Here is a 20,499-nt window from a genome sequence, read left to right as displayed (position 1 = left end):
AAAATCTTGAACAAACAAAAAGCTGAAATTAACCAGACCATCTGGGGACCAAATCAGTAGCAGATTGCTTAATAAAATCATAGGTCCAGTTCTCAGCAATGCCCACTTACCCCCGAAAATTAGCAAGCACAGGGCAGTCCCTCAGCCTCAGCTCCACGCTGCCAAACAAAGTCAGTTGTACTGTTAGGCATTTTGTCCGTGACCCCCCCCCCCCCCCCGCTGCCCACAACCCTGGCAGGTCATGTGATTTCAAGTTCCCTTCCCTACTCACAAGTGCCTCATCCGTCAACCTCTTCCTCAAGTGACATTGGCAAGCAGGTATCACCTCTAATATGAGGTGTGTCCCCAGGAAACAGCATCTACTGTAGCATGGCCCTTGCAGTGGTCTTGGCAGTACTGGGAAGCTATATACGACATTTATATTTCACACAGTGGGCGTGGATGGCCCCTTTCTGCTCTGTGGTTCGATGTTCTACAATGACTTGACTCTCCAAGTCTCCCCCGTAGCAGAGTGAACAGGATACTGCCAACCTCCTCAGTTGTAGCAGAGTTCAAGTTCACTCTCAGCCTCCATTCCCCCAGGTTGGGGCTGATGAGGTAGGTTTCTTCCTTGAAGTTGGGAATAAAAGGGAGAAGTACTTTAAATCCAGCTGCACAGCCCCCAGTGCTCAGTTACTGATGAAGCGTGTGTGTGCTGTGGTGGCCCCCATAAGGTTAGGACAGAACTGAAGAGTTCCTGCCTCCTCGTGATGCCAGAGCTGCCGTGTTGTCGTAGTGGAAAACAAACGCTGCTCTTGTTTGCTGACATAAACAAACCTGCGCTGCTCTGATCCCCATATTCAGGAGGCAGAGGTAAAAGGATCACAAATTCAAGGACAGCCTTAGCCACACTCTGAGACTCTGTCTTAGAGGAACAAAAAACAAACAGTTTTATTATTTAGAACAGGGTCTTATATGAAGCCCCAACTGGCCTTGAACTCACAGAGATCCACCTGCCTCAGCCCTCCCAGTACAGAGATTAAAAGCAGTTGTCACCATGCCTGGCTCAACAGTTTAAGCTTCAGTGTCTATCGTATAAAGATATTACTCACACAGTTATGCCCAGTATGCGCTGTGTAACAATGATGAATGACCACGATACTAACATATTTACTACACTGTAGTTTTTAACATTGTTTTAGTATGTACTCCTATTTATATAGTTTTTGAAAAGCCTAACACAGTCTGCTATGTTACGCTGTTAGTGGTCTCATACTTGACATTTATAGCATCTCCTGATTATGTCACAAGACGCCTTCAGGTAGCTGAGCTAGACCGCCTAGGTGTATGTTTTGAGTACATTCTACGCTGTTCATACAGTGAAGTCTTAATACTTTTTTTGTTGTTGTTGTTTTGAGACAGGGTTTCTCTGTGGTTTTCGAGCCTGTCCTGGAACTAGCTCTTGTAGACCAGGCTGGTCTCGAACTCCCAGAGATCCGCCTGCCTCTGCCTCCCGAGTGCTGGGATTAAAGGCGTGCACCACCACTGCCCGGCGTCTTAATACTTTTTTTTCCAGAATTTGTCCTCGTTGTTAGGTGGCACGTGTCTTGGTATTCTACCAACTACAGAATACATATTTGTGGGATATGGCAAATATGCGGTGTTGCGTTGGGACGTCTGAGGTTTAGGGATGCTGATCCTAGGTCACTGCTACCTGACAAAGCTCTTGGGTGTGAATCTTGTCCTGGAAAGCCTCTTTGGTCTGGGTGTCCCTGCCTCACCCTGTCATATGGCTTAGATGTGACTTGGGGGTGGGGCTGACGGGACAAAAGTCACACCTTTGACTATTTTGAGACTGGGTTGCTTGAAGGCATCAGTGGAGCGGAGAAGAGATAGAGTTTGTGGGGGGCAGGACACAGAAACATCAGGACTGCTGAGATCACCTACTCAACAGGTAAAGGTGCTTGCCTCAGAAGCCTGGGAACCAGAGTTCTTGTCAGTCTCCGCTGTAAAGGATCCAACGGCTGGAGAGTCTGACGGAGAGCTGGATGGAAGTCCATCGAGTGAGACCCGGGTGCCAGTTCTGCTGCAGCCCACATAGCTGTGCGCTGTGCATGCCACCCATTCCCAAGGCAGCTTGGGACTTCAGACTGGGAGGCAGGGCTTTCCCTCCTGTTGCCAATCCTGTTTGTTGCCAGCGCCCTCCTTTGCCCTGGATAGTCCCAGTTTTCTCCAAAGATTTTGTTGTATTTTTGGTTTTTGAGATGGAGTTCCTTAGATCCTAGAGTGAACTCAGACTCTTTGTTGCCGAGGATGAGCTTGAACTTCTGAAGCTTTCCACCTCCAGGTGCTGGGGTCCCAGGTGTGTTCCTCCATGCCTGGTTTTATAGTGCTGGGGATTGAACCTAGAGCTTTCTGGATGCTAGGCAAGCATTCTTCCAGTTTGGCTGTACCCTTATCCCTTGTATAACAATGTATTTATTTTTACTGTTTTTAATTAGGGGGAGTGTGTATATGGGTATGTGCACTTGTGTGCAGGTACCCACAGGGGCTGGGCACATCAGATATCCTGGAACTGGAGTTACAGACGGTTCTGAGCTGCCCATCTTGGGTGCTAGCATCCTTCACCCTCCCAGGTCCAAAGAGCAAACGGCCCCTGCATGAGGCTGTGCCTTTTCATCCCTGCATTTGATGCCTAACATCTTGTGAGATTCTGACCTGTCACTGCCATCTCTTTAGACCCCGCCCCCCCCGCTTCTGGTCCTGGCACAGCTTCTTCTAAATTAGATGGTGCCACCAACACAGCATGTATGTCCTCACCCCGTGATAATTGAAACATCAGCAGGACAGGCTCCTATTGGCCCTCTGTAAATGTCCCAACCGACAACTGGGACTCCTGCAGTCCTGCAGCCCCAGAAGCTGGGGGAGTCACCCAGACTCAAGGGCCCAGAAGCCTGGGCTTTGGCACAGCCCAACCAACCAGGTTAGCAGGTTGCTTGGCTATCAGAACCCCTTCCTTCTTCTGCTCTGTTCAGCGTAGTTTGCTTAGCCTGTAGAACTCCTTTGTGTCCCTAGTGAGCATCCCCTGGGGAAACTGTGTTACCGATTCCACGACCATCATTGAAATCACCACTTCCACTCTGGGATTTACCTCTTTTGTCCTTGGAAGCTGAGGCCCTCACATTTTCTGTCTCCCGGCCTTGCTACTGTTTCGGCATCTTGAGACTCCCGATGGTGGTGGATAAAGCCAAGGTTCACAGGACCTTCCCTGAAACCAGCCCTGGCAGCATTTGTAGGTGCCCAACAGTGCTGCCTCTCCCTGGGTCCACTTGTCCCAGGGAGACGTGTCCAGTCCAGCACCTATTCCTGGGGGTGGACAGAAGGTCCCTGTCCTCTGACCAGAAAGAAAATGACATCTCTCCTTGTCAAGAACTGTAGGAGACGTGTCCTTTTTGGTACCCTCATCATTTTTTAAAAGGTCTGCTACTGTAATGTAACCATCCAACCCTGAGTCTAAGCAGCCCACACCTGTCTCTGTAGTTTCTGCTACTCCGCCATCTTTAAATGTCTCCTTCCTGTATCCACTTCTGTCGTGCTGCTCATATTCTTTACGACTTTATTGAACATCACCTCGCTGGATCATAGACCTTTCTGAGCTACCTCCTGTTTGGGAGATAAAGAGGTGGACAGGAGACAGTATCTGTCTCCATCACCATCTCCGTTGTCTCCTCCCCCCATCCTGGGCGTCACCAGGATGAGTACTACCTCCTCCACTCTGCCCTTGCTCATGCTCCCACAGGCTGCCCTTCCCCCACAGACTGTCTCCTCCACCCCCAGCCTCATCTGCTTGTCAGCTCCTGTGTGAATTCTCCCTTCACCCCGGATCTGATCACTGGGTACCTTTGGTTTCTTGCATCAGCCACTAGTACATGCAGGGCTTGGCCTCTGGTACCCTGCTGCCCTGCAGTTCCTACCCAAGCCTGGTACCATCTTTTACTCTCCTATGCTCCCGTCCACCTCCACCTGGCACTAAATATTGCCAGGTCTACATAGTTTTTTTCTCTTCCCTCTATTTCTCCCTTTCTTCTTTCTTCCTCCCCCGGGTCTCATGCAGCCCAAGCTGGCCTCAACTCTCTACACAACGCAGCAAAGGATGACCTTGAACTTCTGATTCTCACGCCTCTGCCTGCTAGTGCTGCTAGGGTTACAGGCACACACTACCACGCCCAGTTTATCAGATCTGCACGATGTTTTTCGATGGAGACCTTCCCAGATCAAAGCCAAATAGCGGTGTCACTAGGACTAAATCTCAGGCACACACATATGCACACATGCATGTCACATAAGATCCTTTGCCCAGCCCTGAAGGTCTTGGTCCTTCTCTGTAGTTTGCACTTAAAAAATGGGAAGCTAGCTCTTGGAAAATCATTAGAAATCAGGTATTATTTTGAATCTTTTTATCTAGTGTATAATTAGATATTATTATTATATGTATATTCTATTACTAGAATACCTAGGAGTATCTAATCTTTATGCGTACACTATGCAACCTAGGGTGCTGTACAAGTGAGGAAATCGCTGCATTTCATAAGTTAGGAAGTAACGGGATTTGATCCCAGACATCATATAGTTTGAGCGCCCTTGATTAAGCCCACCTCTACCTGCTCTTCTGTCTTGTACCCTTCTCTGCCCGCAAATGCTTGATAAATGAGCCACCGTCTCAATACCTCGCCTAGAACACTGACTTGCCCAGCTCCACCAGAGGCCTGTGGGCTTCACAGACCCCAGCCTCACTCTGAGTTTATCTAGGGAGGTAGACAGCCCAAGCTAGGAGAGGTGGCAGCAGCCCAGCTCCTGTCTCCTTGCCATGGGCTCCAGGGAGCCTTCCAAATGGTGATGCAGGCAGTCTGTGCTCATAGTCTTGGAATCCAAACACCCTGGGAAGGTTCTGGGCCCCTATGACCTCCAGGTCCCATGTGGGGGAAGGGAGTGGACCTTAGACACCAAAATAGGGTGAGTGCCAAGGTTAGGACTAGGTGAGTGGGTCAGAAGGGCAGCGGCTGTGTAGATGTACACAGGAGGGCTGGGGAGCCTTTGACCGGCTCCAAAGCCTCTCTGTTTGCTTTGGACAGTGGAGGGCACATGCTGAGAACTGGAGTGTGTCTTGGCAAGAGGATGTAGTGACGGAGCCTTCTGACCAGGGGAGGCCTGGCCCAGGGAGGCTGGCCTTTGCTGCTCTTAAAGGCACAGCGTGTATGAGTGGGCTGCATTTCCTGTCTCTCTGTCCCTCTAGAGAGAAGCCCTGATCTGCTGTGATAATATACTATATGTAATAATAATATCTAATAGGAAGGAAATGAAGCTGAGGTCAGGGCCTTGGAGCCCAGCTGCGACCAGGTGGTGGATGCTGGTGATGTATGCCTGGACGGTCCTTTCCTCCTCGCTACATCTCCCACCTTCTCCAGGGAAAAAACGAGGGTGAACCTGGGCACATCACAGTTCTAAAGAGGAGGAGGAGCAGAATGGAGGCATTTCTGGTAGCTGCTCAGGTGCTGCTTGAGGATTCTGGTAGGATGGGCATCTGGCCCCCCAAAACCCAAACCATCAAAATCGAAAATGTCTGTAACTTCTTCGCTACCTGACTTCACAACACACCTTTGTCACCTGGGTATGGGCGCCTTAGGAGGCCTGTGTGAGGTGGGCAGTGTTAGCTCATGTGAGAAAGAGTTGGGGCATTGTGTTGGATATAAAAGTAAGGCCTAGAGCTCACCTAAAGGTTGCTAGGCCTCTCAGATCCCCAAATCAGAGTTGTAGCCTCTCTCAGAATCCTGGGTTTGGACCAAGAGGCTGACACCAGGGCAGGAGCTGGAAGGCCAGGCCCCTCCTGCTGGCCGCACAGCTGTGTGCCCGGCCTGGGTGATGGCAAAGGAGAACCTGCAAGAGTGTTCTTGGGGAGTGGTCTTCATGAAGCTAGAGCAGTGCCTGGCTCTTACCAGGAACTCTATAAACATCCCAGGTGATTGACAGCACTGCACCCCTGACTGAAGTGGATCCCCTCCCCCGCATCGATAATATTATTATCCTGGTATGCCAGTGAGGCCTGGTCCTCTGGTGAAACCAGGAGAGTGGGGAGACTCAGGGCCTCCAGGAGGACACATGGCAGCATCTGGAGGGATTGGGAGGATTCCAGAAGGGGAGGAAGGACTAGGTTCTCCCCTCCCCCACCACTGCTTTGTCCTGGGCCGAGCAGTGACCTCACAGGACTTTATTAACATCCTAATTGTGTACAGCTGGCCTCACTCCGGCCCTAATGAGCTCATTATCCTCCTACTTAAGGAGGCCATTGTAGCCTGGTCACCCTGGGGACAGCAGTGGCCTGGGAGTGCCCATCACTTCCTGCCCCCCCCCACAGGCAGGCTCAGCCCCCTTCTGGAGAGGCTCAGCCTCAGCTGCTCCTCTTTCTGTGCCTCTCTCTTTCCTTTTGGTCTTTTCTTTCTTTTTCTCTAACCCCACCACTATGTGCCAACATTGGGGAGACTCGGTTAAAATTCATTCCCAGAAACTGGCCAGACAGATCCTGAGTTAACAGCTGGTCACCAAAGAGTACCTGTGAAGCTGGTGGTGGTGGCACACGCCTTTAAAACCAGCACTCTGGAGGCAGAAGCAGGCGGATCTCTGTCAAGCCAGCCTGGTCTATAATATGAGTCTAGGACAAGCTACAAAGAAACCCTTTTTTTTTTTTTTTTTTTTTTTTTTTTTTTTTTTTTTTTACCTGAGATGGGGTATCTGGCTCAGAGCCTGAGTAGTTCCTTCCTGGGGTTGGCTGGACTCGGTCTTTGCCATCCACATCCCTAGCCTTAACTGAACATGTTGGACACACCTCTTGGTGTCATGTTCTCTCCCGCCCTGTGTCTGTCTGTCTGTCAGTCTCTCTCCCCCCTCCATTCGTCCCTCTTCTCTTTCCCCCTTTCACTCCCTTCTCCCCCTTTCCCCTCTCTCTCCCTCTCTTTCTTCTTGGTACTTGGATCAAGATAAAGGAGGCAGGCAGTTCTTGAGGGCTACCAAGCATCTCTGCCTGTGACTGACCTCAGTGCTCCGGCGGGCCTTTGATTCCTGGGGAAGGAGAAGGAACAGAAGCGCTGCAGGACTTTGCTCCTGTAGGTGACTCCCCAGCCTGGGCCTCTGCCCAGAAGACCAGGCTTCTCTTGCTTGTCACATCCCCACAAGGTGCTCTGTTGGTTCTCTCTGAAACAAAACCCTCTGCAGTTCTCCATCAACCGCATGGGAGTCCCTTACCTGCCCCCGGGGCCCACTAGGTGGAGTAGCTCTCCTGCTTGTGTGGAAAGCACACTACCCCAAGCATGACTGGGGTATGGAAGCCTAGTGATCCACAACCCTTGCCACCCTGGGACCAGCTCAGCCCAGTCCCTGATTCTCCTGTCAACCTCAGGAGGTAGGCCCTATTGGTTATCAATATCAGAAGGGAGACTAAGACTCAGAGAGGTTTATTAGCTTGCCCCAGGTTGCATAGCTAGGAGTACTAAGCCAAGATAACATCAGTGCCAGTATGCAGGGACCCAGTGTGTCAAGGAGTCCCGTGTACCCTCGCGCATGAAGCAAGCACTCTTCCTCTTTAGTGATAAAGACTTGGAGCTCTAGCTGAATGCCCTACGTTTTAAGCCCTCCCTCATCTCTAAAGTGGGAAGCTAAATGACAATGACATTATTCTTCAGTGTCCTGAAGAGTAAATAAAGTGACCTCTGCCAGGAGCTGGGCATGTTACTGTGCGTTTGGCTGTGATTGTGTAGTGCATGCAGATGCGGACCTAGCTCTGTCCCATCTGTACGTGTGCCTCCCCACACATAGATGGGTGTACATGCATACCCCCCATGCCCCCGTCCATTCACCTGTGCACACACAGACATTGCCGGAAAGGCACACACACTGTGGTTGCACCTGGAAACCCCTCAGGTGCTCAGGCTCATCCCATTGGTCATCCTCAGAGGTTTGGGTCCTGTTTGCTCCTCACAGGACAGTGGTGACTGATGTCTGAGTCAGTGGCATCCGGGAGAGGCCTGACAGTAGCCATGGGTGGGAGGAGCAGGTGGACACGTCTGCCATGTTCCCCCATGCCCACCTAGGCAATGTGTTCAGCCTGCCCATCGTGGCTTGTTAGAGGTGCCCATGGCTGAGCCAGTGTTAGGCTTCTCTAGAACCGTCATCTTACCTCGCACCAGTGGGGCCTGGAAGCTACCCAGCCCGGTCCTACACGTGTTGGGACTGGGGTAGAAGCCTGGGCTAGTGTTCCTGGGCAGTGCTGGCCACTAGGCCTGTGCTCTAAGGATGATGACAGTCTCAGCCCCAGGTCCTGGGGCCCCCGCAAGAGAATGAAGTCCTAAGTTGGTGTCTAGGGAAGTAGATGTGTGTGGGTGTGGTCAGACGCCTCAGAAGTTTCTGTCGTGTTGTATTTTAAAGAGGACCCCTAGAGGCCGGGCGGTGGTGGCGCACGCCTTTAATCCCAGCACTCGGGAGGCAGAGGCAGGCGGATCTCTGTGAGTTCGAGACCAGCCTGGTCTACAAGTGCTAGTTCCAGGACAGGCTCCAAAACCACAGAGAAACCCTGTCTCGAAAAAAAAAAAGGAAAAGAGGACCCCTAGAGGCAGTGTGAGGAACACAGGAACCTCGTGATGCTCTGCCTCTCAGCGCGTCTTTGTCCAGCCTCCTACCTAGTACAGAGCCTGTGCAGCAGAGGTAGGCCAGAGAGCCAGGCCTGCCCCATCCCTAGGAGCCTCCTCAGGAAGGGGGCAGCAACAAGGAAACGTGCCATAAGGGAAGTTAAGAGAGGACAGACAGCCTCCAGGAAGAAGAGCCTGACTCCTGGGGTCGAGGAGGAAGGTTCACACAGGAAGGAGAGGTAGGGACGAGAATCTGGTAGACTTAGGGAGTTGCCTCCTGGGAGCTCAGATATGGACTGATCGAATGGAACTGATAAGAAAATCCCCCTAGGAAAGTCGGGGTTCTAGGCCTCGCATTGAGAAGAAACATCACCCTCAGCATTCCCCACAAGCCCTCAGCCTAGAGAAGGAGCATGCATCCTTAGGGCCTGCCAAGGATGACCTAGAAGGGGGGAGATAGTCACTCAGCCTCCGTGAGACCACCAAGTCGCCTGCTTCCCTGGGGCCTTGAGAAGTTGCTTTAGAGGATGCCATTGGCAATAGGGACACTTTGGCATAGAAAAAGTTGGTCCTGAAAGGACCTTGGCAAAGCCTCGCCTAGACACCTGTGATAAGGAACAGTAAGAGCTGACTTAGGACCTGAGAAATGAGCTGTTCTCAGGCCTGCCCTGCTCTTGGTTCCGTTTCCCTTTTCTACTTATCACCAGTCAGTCTCCTCCACCTTCCCAAGCCAAAGCCATCTTAGGGGTGCCTAGGAGGACGCCTGCTGTGTCTTCTCAGGCTACCCATTGATGCTGCCCAAACCCCTAGGAGGACGCCCGCTGTGTCTTCTCGGGCTACCCCTTGCTGCTGCCCAAACCCCTAGGAGGACGCCCGCTGTGTCTTCTCGGGCTGCCCCTTGCTGCTGCCCAAACCCCCTAGGCTCTGTACTGGACCCAGAGAGTCTGCCTTGAACAGAAAGGAGCCTTGGCACCAGATTACGTGGAGGACAAAGGAGAGAAGGGAAGGGCAATGGTGGCAAGGACCCCAGAGAGGGTCTGAAGACAGCCAGGAGACCCTCGACCATGGGGTTCAGATACTTTATTCCACAGCTGGTGTTTTTGAATGAATGGGCATGTGAGTGTACAAGCACCATGAATGAACAGGAGATATGAATGAGCCTTTGTCACGTGGCCCTGCTTGTTAGAGGTCACGTGAGGATGCAGTGCCCACTTACTGTGATTGCGTTGTCAACACGCTTCCAGGGCAGCTGTGGGCAGCCGAAGTGGAAGCACTGCCACTGACCCATGCTGGAGGGGTGGGGGACGGACGGACGGACAGACAGCTGACTGTTAGTCTCTGTGAAAGTCAGGCCTTTCAGAACCAGAAGCCACCTGGCTCCTGTGTACCAGTGGGCTAATGGGAAGAAAGATCAGAAAGATCCCAGGGGGCCGGTGCCCAGACAGAACCCACCTCATGTTTCCTCCACAGTGCCTCCCACGGGGGAGGCAAGCCGTTGTTTCCGCTTCACTTTTTAATGCTTCCCTCAAATGCGCGTGACACTGGGTGTGTGTCTCAGGCCCTCTGCTCAGCGGCAGGATTTGTCCTTCCTGCTGGAGTCGGTCAAGGCATTTCCCAGGTGCTCAGGTTGTCTGGCTCAGTGCCTTGCTGGCACGCCTTGCCCTCTGGCGACACCTGCCCTCCACGTCCTAACCCCACCCTGTCACCCCCATCTTGCAGGCGTTCACAACCTGTCTTCTCTTGTCCCCTCTGCAGGCTGGTGGTTTGTGAGCACGTCTGAAGAGCAGGGTTGGGTCCCTGCCACCTACTTGGAGGCCCAGAATGGCACACGAGATGACTTAGACATCAACACCTCCAAGACTGGAGAAGGTGAGGGCCTATGGGTTCTTAGGTGGGTAATAGCTGGGTGGGAAGGTTTCCCAGGGGCCAGCTCCTCCGGGGAGAGCTCCCAGCTCTCCTCCCTAGGCCACCTGAACTCCTAAATAGGTTGGATTTTACCCAAGGCCCTTCTGTTGGGATTCATTCGTTGACACCAACCCACTTGGTCACCTCACACGCTGGCCGGTCTTTGTCATTCCCCCATGTAGGGCTCTGACAGAGAAATTTCTCCTGGGTTGTAGACTTCAGACTTTGTCAGCTTTGGGTAGAGGACAGGCTTAGGGGTGGGAACTACCAGAAAGTTCTTCCCACGAAGCTTCGAGTTTCTCTTGAGAACTCCACAGAGACCTGTCTCTACTCCCAGCTCCACACTAGGCCCCCGAGGTAAAGACCTGGAGCGTCATGTGGACACTATTCCTGCTGTGCCTTGTCTTTCCCACTCTGGACACTGACAGCTGCCCAGGCTGGCCTGCGAGCCACCTCTCAGCTTCCCAGAGACTGGGGTGTTTCTCCATGCATTTCACAGAGACTGCCTCTGCCCTCTAAGCCAGCAACAGCCCAACGAGTCCGAGCCTCCCATGTCCCAACTCCCTGCTCCATAATGCCTTCCAAATCTCCCGTGGCCTGGCAGCAGGAATCCTTTCCCTAACGGTCAGTCAGTAGGAATGGTCCAGCTGGCCGTGGGTCTGAAGGCCAGAGAGATGTAGACCTGCCACCCACAGCTCAGGCCGGTCCCTCCGTCCCCCTCCTCCCTGCAGCCCGAGCCAAAACAAGCAGCTCATAAAGGGCCGACTCCTTATTCATCCTTCCCCAAGATGTTAGTTACTCTGTTGGTGGTTGGGGCCCCACCCTTCTTGAGTTGGTGCCTCATTTCAGCCCTGTGATTAGAGGAAGGACTCGGAACACATCCCTGTAACAGGACTCCAGAGCCCAGGCCCCTTGGGGAAAGCTGGGACGTTCAGACTCAGCTGTTCCCACCCTGAGTCCTTGAGCCTGTATCAGACTCTGGTTCTTTTGGACCTCTGAGCTGGGTTCCATCCAGTCCAGCTGTAAGCCCCAGACCTTGCCCCTATCTAGTGCCCTGCTCTTCGAGGCCTCCCGAGTGCTGGGATTAAAGGCGTGTGCCACCGCTGCCAGGCTTCTTAAGCTTTTTTAAGAAAGCTAGCTCGCCGAGCCTAGGGATGATTCTGCCCGCGGTGGGCTGAGCCCTCCTCCATCAGTCAACAGTCAGGAAAATGCCCACAATGACTGCAGTCCAGTCTGGTAGAAGTAGATCCCCTAATTGAGACTGGCCCAGATGACTCTGAGTGCTGTAGAGTTGACAGAGTGTGGAAGACGTTGACCCTAATGGATTAGGAATTAGAGGGCAGCCAAGATAGCGTCCAGGCTCACAGGTGTGTGTATTTGCATGTGTGCACCAAGAACACTGCTGCTCTGCACGCTTCTGGGAGGACCTGTGTGCCAGCACCTGTGACCACATCTTAATAGTCTCCTGCCCAGATCTACAGAGCCTTACAGGGTCGTGAAAGAACCTGGAGTGTGTCTGGGCTGGAGCCCACACTCCTAGCCTGTTGCCTAGGCCTCTGGAAGAAGTAGGTTGCAGAGTTGGAGAAATGCCTCAATGGTTAAGATCACTGACTGCTCTTCTAGAGGACCTGGGTTCAATTCCCAGGACCCATAGGGTACCTCACAACCATCTCAAACTCCAGTTTCAGAGAATCCAGTGCCCTCTTCTGTCATTGATGGACATACATGCATACACATAAAATAAAAGATAAAATAAAACTCTTAAAAAAAGAAAAGGAAGAGGGAGGCGGATGCACTGGCCACTCTCCCTCACAGGGCAAGCAGATATTCTCAGAAGGTTTTACTGAATTTTGGCCCAGGTGTGTGTGGACAATGTCACTTTTATTCTTTCTACCAGCTCGTCACCCTCCCCAGAACTAGGCAATCTGGCAGCTTCCTTTGGTACCGGCAAGCTGGCACCCTGGGACCCTGGCCCAGGGTTTGTTCCCTTAGAAGTCACTTGAGCAGCAAAGCCTGGGAGCCAGACCCAGGGCAGAGGGTGCGTGAGAGCTCATCTGTGAGGGAATGGTAGGGGGAGGGGTGTAATCCAGGCGAAACTGTCTGGTCTCAAGTAGTCGACACGGGAGTTGTGGTCATTGTCATCAGAAACAGGAAAGGATAGCATAAGGGAACAGAGCCTGTAGTATCTGCCCATGTGCGGGTTCATCAGCAAACCTTTCCCAGGCCAGGACCTGGTCTTGTGTAAGGCCCCAGGGACACAAAGGTACAAGGCCAATCATCACCCTCAACAGACCCCACCCAGGGGAAACAAACAAGAAAGCAAAGATATAAGTCAACTTATATCAACAGAAGAGCTCTGACCCAGCAGGGAAGAGCTCTCCTCACCCCCATTTCCCCTAGCACCCTTCTTCCCTCACCATGCCTGGCCATGGTGACAAATTGACAGTCATGCTTGGTGACTGGATAGCAACACTGTCCAGAACTCAGGGAGCAATGATCCCTCCATCTCCGGGGGCTGTTGTGGAGGGTCTTCCCATCTCTAAGGGAGCAGAACCCTAAATCCTCTAGTCTACCCCTAGATTTGGCTGAGGGACCTGTTGGAAAGTGTCTGGGTATGCTGACAGGACCACCCGTCAGATCCTTCCTCATCCAGCTAGGGGGTGCCCCTTGGTTCACCCCGCAGTGAGGACGCATCTCCCTCTCTCCTCCCCTCCGCCATCCTCTCTCATCCGCATCTCCATTCTCTCCACCGGTTTGGTTCGTGTGGGCCGTGGGCACCATCACCATCTCTCACACCAGTGTCCAAGAGACGTAAAGCCCACCTGCGGCGCCTGGATCGCCGGTGGACCCTGGGCGGGATGGTCAACAGGCAGCACAGCCGAGGTGACCACAGGCGCCTGCCTCTCCTCCCTGCAGCTGCTCCTCTCACTAACACCCCCTCCTTTGCCTGCTCTGCTCTCTGCCTGTGGTCTCCTGACTCACCCGGAACTGGCCAGGCTTTTCTCATTCACTTGCAGCTCAGACTGGGGACAGGGCCTTACTTGGGAATTGATCCATGCGGCAGAAGGGGCAGCTCTGGCTTGCTAGTGCCCTGGGCATTGGGGTTTGGGGCCTGATGGTTAGTTTATATGTTCCTTGGAAGGGAAGAGAGGCACGAGGGAGGTCCCTGGGTCTCAGAAAAAGGCCATCCCTGTCCTGGGTACCAGGTATTAAAGAGATTGTAGCTTTCTGTTCCTATCAGGACTTCCTCTCCTGCCCTTTATTCCTGCCTTCTGCTAAGAAAGACTCCCTCAGCCCACAGCCCTTCTCCATTTGAACCTAGAAGAACACAGAAACCAAAACCATTATGATACCAGAGCATTCCCCAACCAATACTGACGAGGGGCCATCCGTCAGCAGGAGCACTGGCCTCCAGGATCTCAAGAGGAGGGAGCTCAGTCAATGCGACAGGAAGGCCCTAAGTTGACTCCCTAGCTGACATCTGATTCAGGGCTGTGTGGCCCAGACCTTTCCCAACATCCAGGGATTTGTGGGAAGGGTGAGGAACAGGAGGGATGGCTTCTGGATTCACCCCTAAACATCTGCAGCCCTTCATGCTGGTGGGTGGTCAGCCTCTCCTGTCCCCAGAGAGGAGAGCAGAGCAGCTGGGAGCTGAGATAGATATGTAGTGAACACAGGCCTTTGGAAAACGGGGTACCCCATGACTCAACCTCAAAGCCTGTCCCCAATTGACAGTGCACTGCAGTGTCTTTCCCAAAACTCAGGCTACAGAACGTATGGACTTCAGGGTGGCCACCGCCAATGGCTGACTCAGAGCATTGGCTATGAAGAACTCAGCTTGTCCTGAGGCAGGACTTAACGTGGACCCTGGGGGCTGATGCAGGCGGCCTGTGTTGGAGAAGCAGCAACAGGCCACATTTAAAGCAGAAGCCACCCTAAAGCCAGGAGGGAGGGAACAGCTCTGCTAAGATGCTAGGGTGGAACACGGCCTCCAGCTCTAGCGGCAAAGACAAATAGGATGTGGGCCCAGAATCCCACAAGAGAGACAAAGGTTTGGCCTGTTTGCGTACCATCGCTTGCTGAGTCCAAACATGCCTTTGCCTGCATGATCACACAGATGCACCGAGACCAGAGACAGGCCCACACAAGGGCCCTAAGCCACAGGTGTGGCTAGTACCGTCATATCCGAGCCCACCCCAGCTGTGCATCCACAGTCTTGTATACACAGCCTCTGGTAGACAGTAATTCCAGGAGTGCCACCACACCTAGGCCTGGCTACATGTCACTGGTTTATGTAGTCACAAGTGGGTTTTGCATACACCTAATGGCTCCCTGTCACCTCAGCATGTCACTGCAGCAATACCCACAACTAACGCATATACATAATGAACCATACTTCTGCAGCCACCTATACGCAAGCAAAGACAAGCCATAACTTCATGTTCATTATCACACAGCCCTAGTCCTGTGAATCAGGCTGCCAAGGAGGGCTTGCAGAGAACTGGCTGGTGGGTCCCACACTGCAAGTAGTGGAGCTGGAGGAGAAAGCCAGCAGAGGTTCATCAAGTAACTAGATCAGAAAAGTCAGTGTTTCCCGGAGCCTCTATCCCCCATCCCTCAGCTGGCCAGGCCTTTGGAGTCAGAGGCCTCTCTAGTGGAGGAGTTGAAGGGGCCAGGAGGGGAGCAGAGAGACTGCTGACAGAGGGGAAAGTGCTTGGAAAGAAGAGGCTTCTGCGGTTTGGAAACTACTGGGATTCCAGCCCCTGCCTCCCAAACTGGGGCAGGCTGTCCACCTCCCCCAGCCTACCCACCCACAGGCCTCCTGGCCGGCCGTCATTCACCAGGGCAGGAGTGCCGTTATCTCTGCTCGCTCTGATCATAGAACCCAGGAGCCCTGACCAGCCCCCAGCCACCTCAGTCTTCCCTCAACCCTATCTCTTAAAGGGGACACCCTCTTCCAGAGACCACCTGCAGACTCACTAACTCTAGAGACCATTTTCCATCTGTCTGAGCATTCTCTTGTCTAGACATTGACCATGGGGGTCTATGGCCAGGTCCAAAAGGATGGACTGGTCTCTGCTTATCCGCAGCTCACCTGTAAGATAGATGGCCCAAGACCCAAGTCACCTACTTCAGCCAAAGGTGGCTTACATCTCTGTCCCTGGCCGAACAGAGCTGAAAACCGAAAACCACCTGTCTAAAGAGGCAGGCAGGGAGAGATGGTCAGGAACTAGGGTTTGAACTCCCCGCTGGAGTCCTGCACCGAACAGACAGAACAAGCCTCTGTGCTGTTTAGAATTTTAACTGAGAGAGCATGACATCCCCCCGGTGTTCCCAAGCACAGGGTCTTTTGCAGATGCAGCTAGCTTCACTGGCCAGAAACAATTATCCGTGGCTGTGTCCCCTGCCCCAAGTGGCTGGCCATGGACTCCGCCCACCACACATACTTAAAAGGCTGCTGTGGCCAGCCTTGGCATCCAAGAGCCTGGACACATGGTCAAGGCCCTGTTCTCAGCCATGGGGCAGGGCAGGCTCCTCTGATCTTCCCCTAAGAAGGACTGTCATTTTTCTCTTCAAAAGCAACCTTGCCTAGGAAAACTTTCCCGATAGCTTCCTGCTTGAACCACAGGCTTTTAAAAATAGCCTGGCCGAACAAAGGCAAAATGTGGAGTCCAGGCCACGCCTCCCTGGACCTCAGGCCCTGCGTTTCCAGACCTGGCGCTGTCCCTTAGCCACTGCCTAGGCCAAGGTTTACCGTGCCCCACTGGAAAATGGAGCAGGGTTGGCCTCGAGCCTGTGGAACTTCTCCAGGGCCCTTGTCAGAATCTGGCTGGGCAGGTTCTCAGGCAGTGTTGGCAGCACTCCTGGGCAGAGCAGGGATGGAATCTGCAGGCCCTGAGCAGAGCCCTCCTCAGCTGGTGCCGAGAAAGGCCTGTGGTAAAAGGGAGCCCAAGGAAGGGCCGTGCAGCCGTCTGTGCCCATCACCCACCTTTTGCTTTTGGGCAGCCTTTCAAGTATGGCCTGTGATCCGTCAGCTCCATCCCTGCAACCTGGCAAGACAGTTGCCTCTCCCAGAGGGAAACGCTGTCTGCCCCCACCCCGCCCCCGCACAGGGCTACAGACAGCACCCTGATAATCCAGGGGAGAATGAGCAGATGGCCCTCCCACAGCAGGACGTTGGTGTGGCAGCTCTCTCCTAATCCCCAGAGCCACCCAGAGGCTGAGGCAGGCTGCCCAACAAGGTCCAGCGAAGGAGTCCTGGAATTGGGTATCACAGCCCGGAGCGAGGAGCAGCAGGCGGCTCCCAGGCCAGGCTCCTGCTATTTTGAGCTCCCAAGCAAGCCTCCCACTCAGTCCCTACTCATCCTCTTTCCTCCGCACTGATAGAGTCCCAGCCTCTACTTGTAATAGCCTATAGTGTTGTGTGCTGGGTACCATGGCGACCTCCATAGCACACAGCAGGATTCAGGGCGATCCTCCTGAGGGTCTTCTGCCAGTGAGGGAGGGTGCAGCATGTTCCTCCCTGGACCCCACGCCATCCTTTAGTCGGCCCTGTAAAAGGCAGGTGGCCTCAGCCAGTCAGCTGCAGGTTCACCAGGAGGGCTCCCTGAAGATAGGCATGGACGTCTGAGCAGAGGTTTTTAGGAATGTCCAGGGTGGTGCTGTTCAGCCTTCCCACCAAGCTCTCTGCAGGATTCCAGTGCTGTGGGAAAACTTGGAGGAATCGGTGGTGGCCGGGGCACAGTCACAGGACTTTAACAAAACCCGTAGCCTCTCCTGTTGAGCTTCCTCCGTGAACCATTCTAGGGCAGATGCTGTGGTCTTCTGTGTCTAGGGTAGGGCTGAAATGCTCTGCGGGGGAAATCAAGAGGTTTACAGGGCTGGAATCTTGAGTGAGTACAGGTGGGGCATGGCATGTTTTGAGGTGAGAGGTGCTAGGTTCCCAAGGTATTCAGGAGACACCTAGCAGTGGCCCTGAGCTATTGTCTTAGACCCTAGGAAAAGCAGATTCTTCCAAACTCTGGGCCCCAACACACTGGCTAGGAGACCCTGCTTTCCTGCTGCCTAAGGCTTTGCTAGGCACCCCGGGATCCTGCCTGGCTTTAGCTTCTCCTAGGACCAGCAGTGACCCCCTAACCCAGTGACTCTTCCTCTGCTCTCTGAGTCCCGCTCCTTCTTCTTCTCTGGAAAAGTCAGTGCTGGCCCATGTTAGTAAGCGGCTTAACAAGACTAGGCTGGGGCGGAGGGAATGGGAGGCAGGATCTGCACCACAGCCTCAAATAACTGCTTTCTTGCTCCCCAACCCACTCACAGAAGAGAAGTATGTCACCGTGCAGCCCTACACTAGCCAAAGCAAGGACGAGATTGGCTTCGAGAAGGGCGTCACCGTGGAGGTGATTCGGAAGAACTTGGAAGGCTGGTGGTACATCAGGTAGGAGCCTGCCTCCCGGGCAACAGAGCTCAGTGGCCGATGGCAGATGGATCCTAAAGACAGCTGTGTGCCGGCTCTGCTCGGCCCGCTGATTGTCTCCTGGGAACTGAAAGCACAACCTGAGCCCCAGCCAGGAGGGCACAGGGACCAGCTCAACCCATAGGCAGCGGTGTGGTCTCTCACCATGCACCTGCCAAGAGTTTGGTCATCTGAATGTTGTTTTCTGCATCTCCCTTGGCTGCCTGACCAGCTCTTCAGCTGAGACACCCTGAAGCCCCAGCCTCCACAGGCCCTGCTGAGCCCCAACAGGCTGCCTCTGTTGCTCACAGTTGAACAATGAAGGCCCCAGACATAGGCCTCTGGCATCCATGTTCCTGGTGGGTGCAGACCATCGCACTCTGCCTTCTCCCCCTCCCTTGCCTCAGAGCCTAATGAAGTTCATTTGGGTGTACGTCTGGAGAATAAGCTAAACTCCGTGGGGCTCATTCTGCTGTCACCAACCCTAAACCTGCTTTTAAGCGTGTTTGTGTTTGCAAAGTTTCTTTGGAGCAGTTCAGCTGTAGGGAATTTGCTCAGCTGCTCTTTCCCTCTCCTGCTTGGAACCCAGCTAACAATAATCCCCCATGTAAGCTATGGGGACAGCTGCCTCAGTTCCCCACACCCCTAGACTTTCTGTGGTCTGTCTGTGCGTGTACTCATGCAACAGTGGCTCAGAACACAGCAGAGCTTGGGATCTTAAAGCTACATCCATGCTGCAGAGAGGACGCAGGTAACTGAGTCTTAGTGTGAGCTGAGGGGACAGTGCTGCCCCCTCACCCTTGCCCTAGTGCCTGTCAGTCTGAAGGACTGAGATGTACCTTTCAATCCTGTTAGGTGACATGGGCCTGTGCACTTACACGTGGCTTATCCAGAGCAGCCACCTGTGGTCTTTCATGTTCTCTAAGCAATGGAAGCTGGAGCCAAGTGCAGATCCATCAGCCACAAGCCGGATGTGGAAAGGCTAACTAACGTAGCCCATCTGGCTGCTGGCTGACGTGTGTTTGCCTATAAGTGATCCCCACAGCTGCTTTTTACATTTTGGGTTTTCTGTTGTTTTTTGTTTGTGTTTTTAAGATACAAACAGCATCACTCTGTTCAGCTACTGTCCTGCAGCTTGATTCTTCCTAGCCAGCGAGGACTTGAGAAGGGCCCTAACGATCCCATTCTACCTTAAGAAAGTTGCCAGATACCCCCTTAAACATGCTATTTCCCAACATTCCAAGCCGAGTGTTGATCCTTATTTCCTGTCTTTTCCTCTCCCAGCCTTACACACACACACACACACACACACACTCACACACACACTCCTACACATTCCCATTCTCTCTGCAGCCTGCATCTCCGGAGTCAGTCCTGCTACAGAGCTGGGAAACAGCTGTGCGGAAGTTGGGCCCAGACACACAGCCACCCCTGACGCCGCGCACGCGCACATGGCTCTGCCTGCTGTATCCTGTAACACAAAGCCTGGAGCGTATAGAACACAAAGGGCTGTGAAATGGGAGCCTGCAGGCATGACTGTCTCCCCGCAGCCCATCCTTATTCCTCTGCTGCTGCCACCTAACAAGATACTTCAGCTTTTTCCGAGCTTTAAGAACCCCAGGCTCTGGAAAGGGTTACACACTTCCCCTCAGGCCCCCCTGCTACCTCTGCCTTGCCCTTCTTGGCCTTGGCTACAGCCATAGAAAGGTCAGGCACATTCACTCACTGTTCCCCTCCATCCTGGACATTCTCTGCTTCTGTTTGTTCAACACACAAGTTGGGTGCAACCTGTGTGTACCCCCAGTGATATAAATGTGAGGAGCCACCTCCTGTCTGAACTTCTGTGTTCCTTTTCTCCTACCTAAGGTCACATCAGGAAGGGCAGTAGGGGTTGTCGGACATCTGGCCTGTCAGTGCTACTCTTGAGAGCCAGCTGTGTCCCAGGGAGCAGATGAGGACATTGCAACTGAGAGTTGGAAGCACGGACCAGTTTGTGCTGGGCCCGGAAGCAGGCTCCCTGTGGATTTGGGTAAAGGCTCAACACCATGTGGGGAAGCGGGAGAAGTTGTTTTAAAAAAGTGAACGAATCACCAAAAATTAAGTCAGCCCTGTCATTTGCCTTTAGCCTTTGTTTATGAGCTTTTGGTTTGCTTGGATTAGGCTTGGTTTCGCCATAACAATGGTTTGAATTTTATCCAGCTTTATGCTTTCATCTGCATTTATTTTCTATATTTGCAGCTTTAGTTAGAAAGGTTTTCCACCCCCCAAGATTACATAAATTTGTTTTTTTAAACACACACACACACACACACACACACACACACACACACACACACACACAGTCTTGTATATAGTCCTGGTTGGCCTGGTACTCCCTGTCTAACCTAAACTGGTCAGATTTAAGGCGGCCCTCCTCCCTCAGCCTCCTAAGAGGTAAGACTATAGATGTGAGCCACTGTGCCTGGCTCTTCCTTTCCTCCCTCTCCTTAC

At 53.1% G+C, this 20,499-nt stretch overlaps 1 protein-coding gene across 4 annotated transcripts in view; it reads left to right on the top strand.

The window, feature by feature from the left end:
• Sh3pxd2a (SH3 and PX domains 2A) overlaps positions 1-20,499 on the top strand; it is a 206,134-nt gene that overhangs the window by 170,131 nt on the left and 15,504 nt on the right. For 2 of the 4 annotated variants that reach the window (XM_075974337.1, XM_075974338.1), the window contains 3 exons: positions 10,410-10,523; positions 13,359-13,442; positions 17,874-17,991. In XM_075974337.1, the coding sequence (XP_075830452.1) occupies positions 10,410-10,523; positions 13,359-13,442; positions 17,874-17,991 (316 nt within the window). The remainder of the gene's footprint in view (positions 1-10,409; positions 10,524-13,358; positions 13,443-17,873; positions 17,992-20,499) is intronic. The other 2 variants (XM_075974339.1, XM_075974340.1) reach the window with 1 other exon arrangement.

The sequence above is a fragment of the Microtus pennsylvanicus genome, chromosome 5 (assembly GCF_037038515.1).
Source record: "Microtus pennsylvanicus isolate mMicPen1 chromosome 5, mMicPen1.hap1, whole genome shotgun sequence".
NCBI lineage: Eukaryota > Metazoa > Chordata > Mammalia > Rodentia > Cricetidae > Microtus > Microtus pennsylvanicus.
The sequence above is the reverse complement of the archived record's forward strand: the minus strand, read 5'-3'. Positions and strand labels throughout refer to the sequence as shown.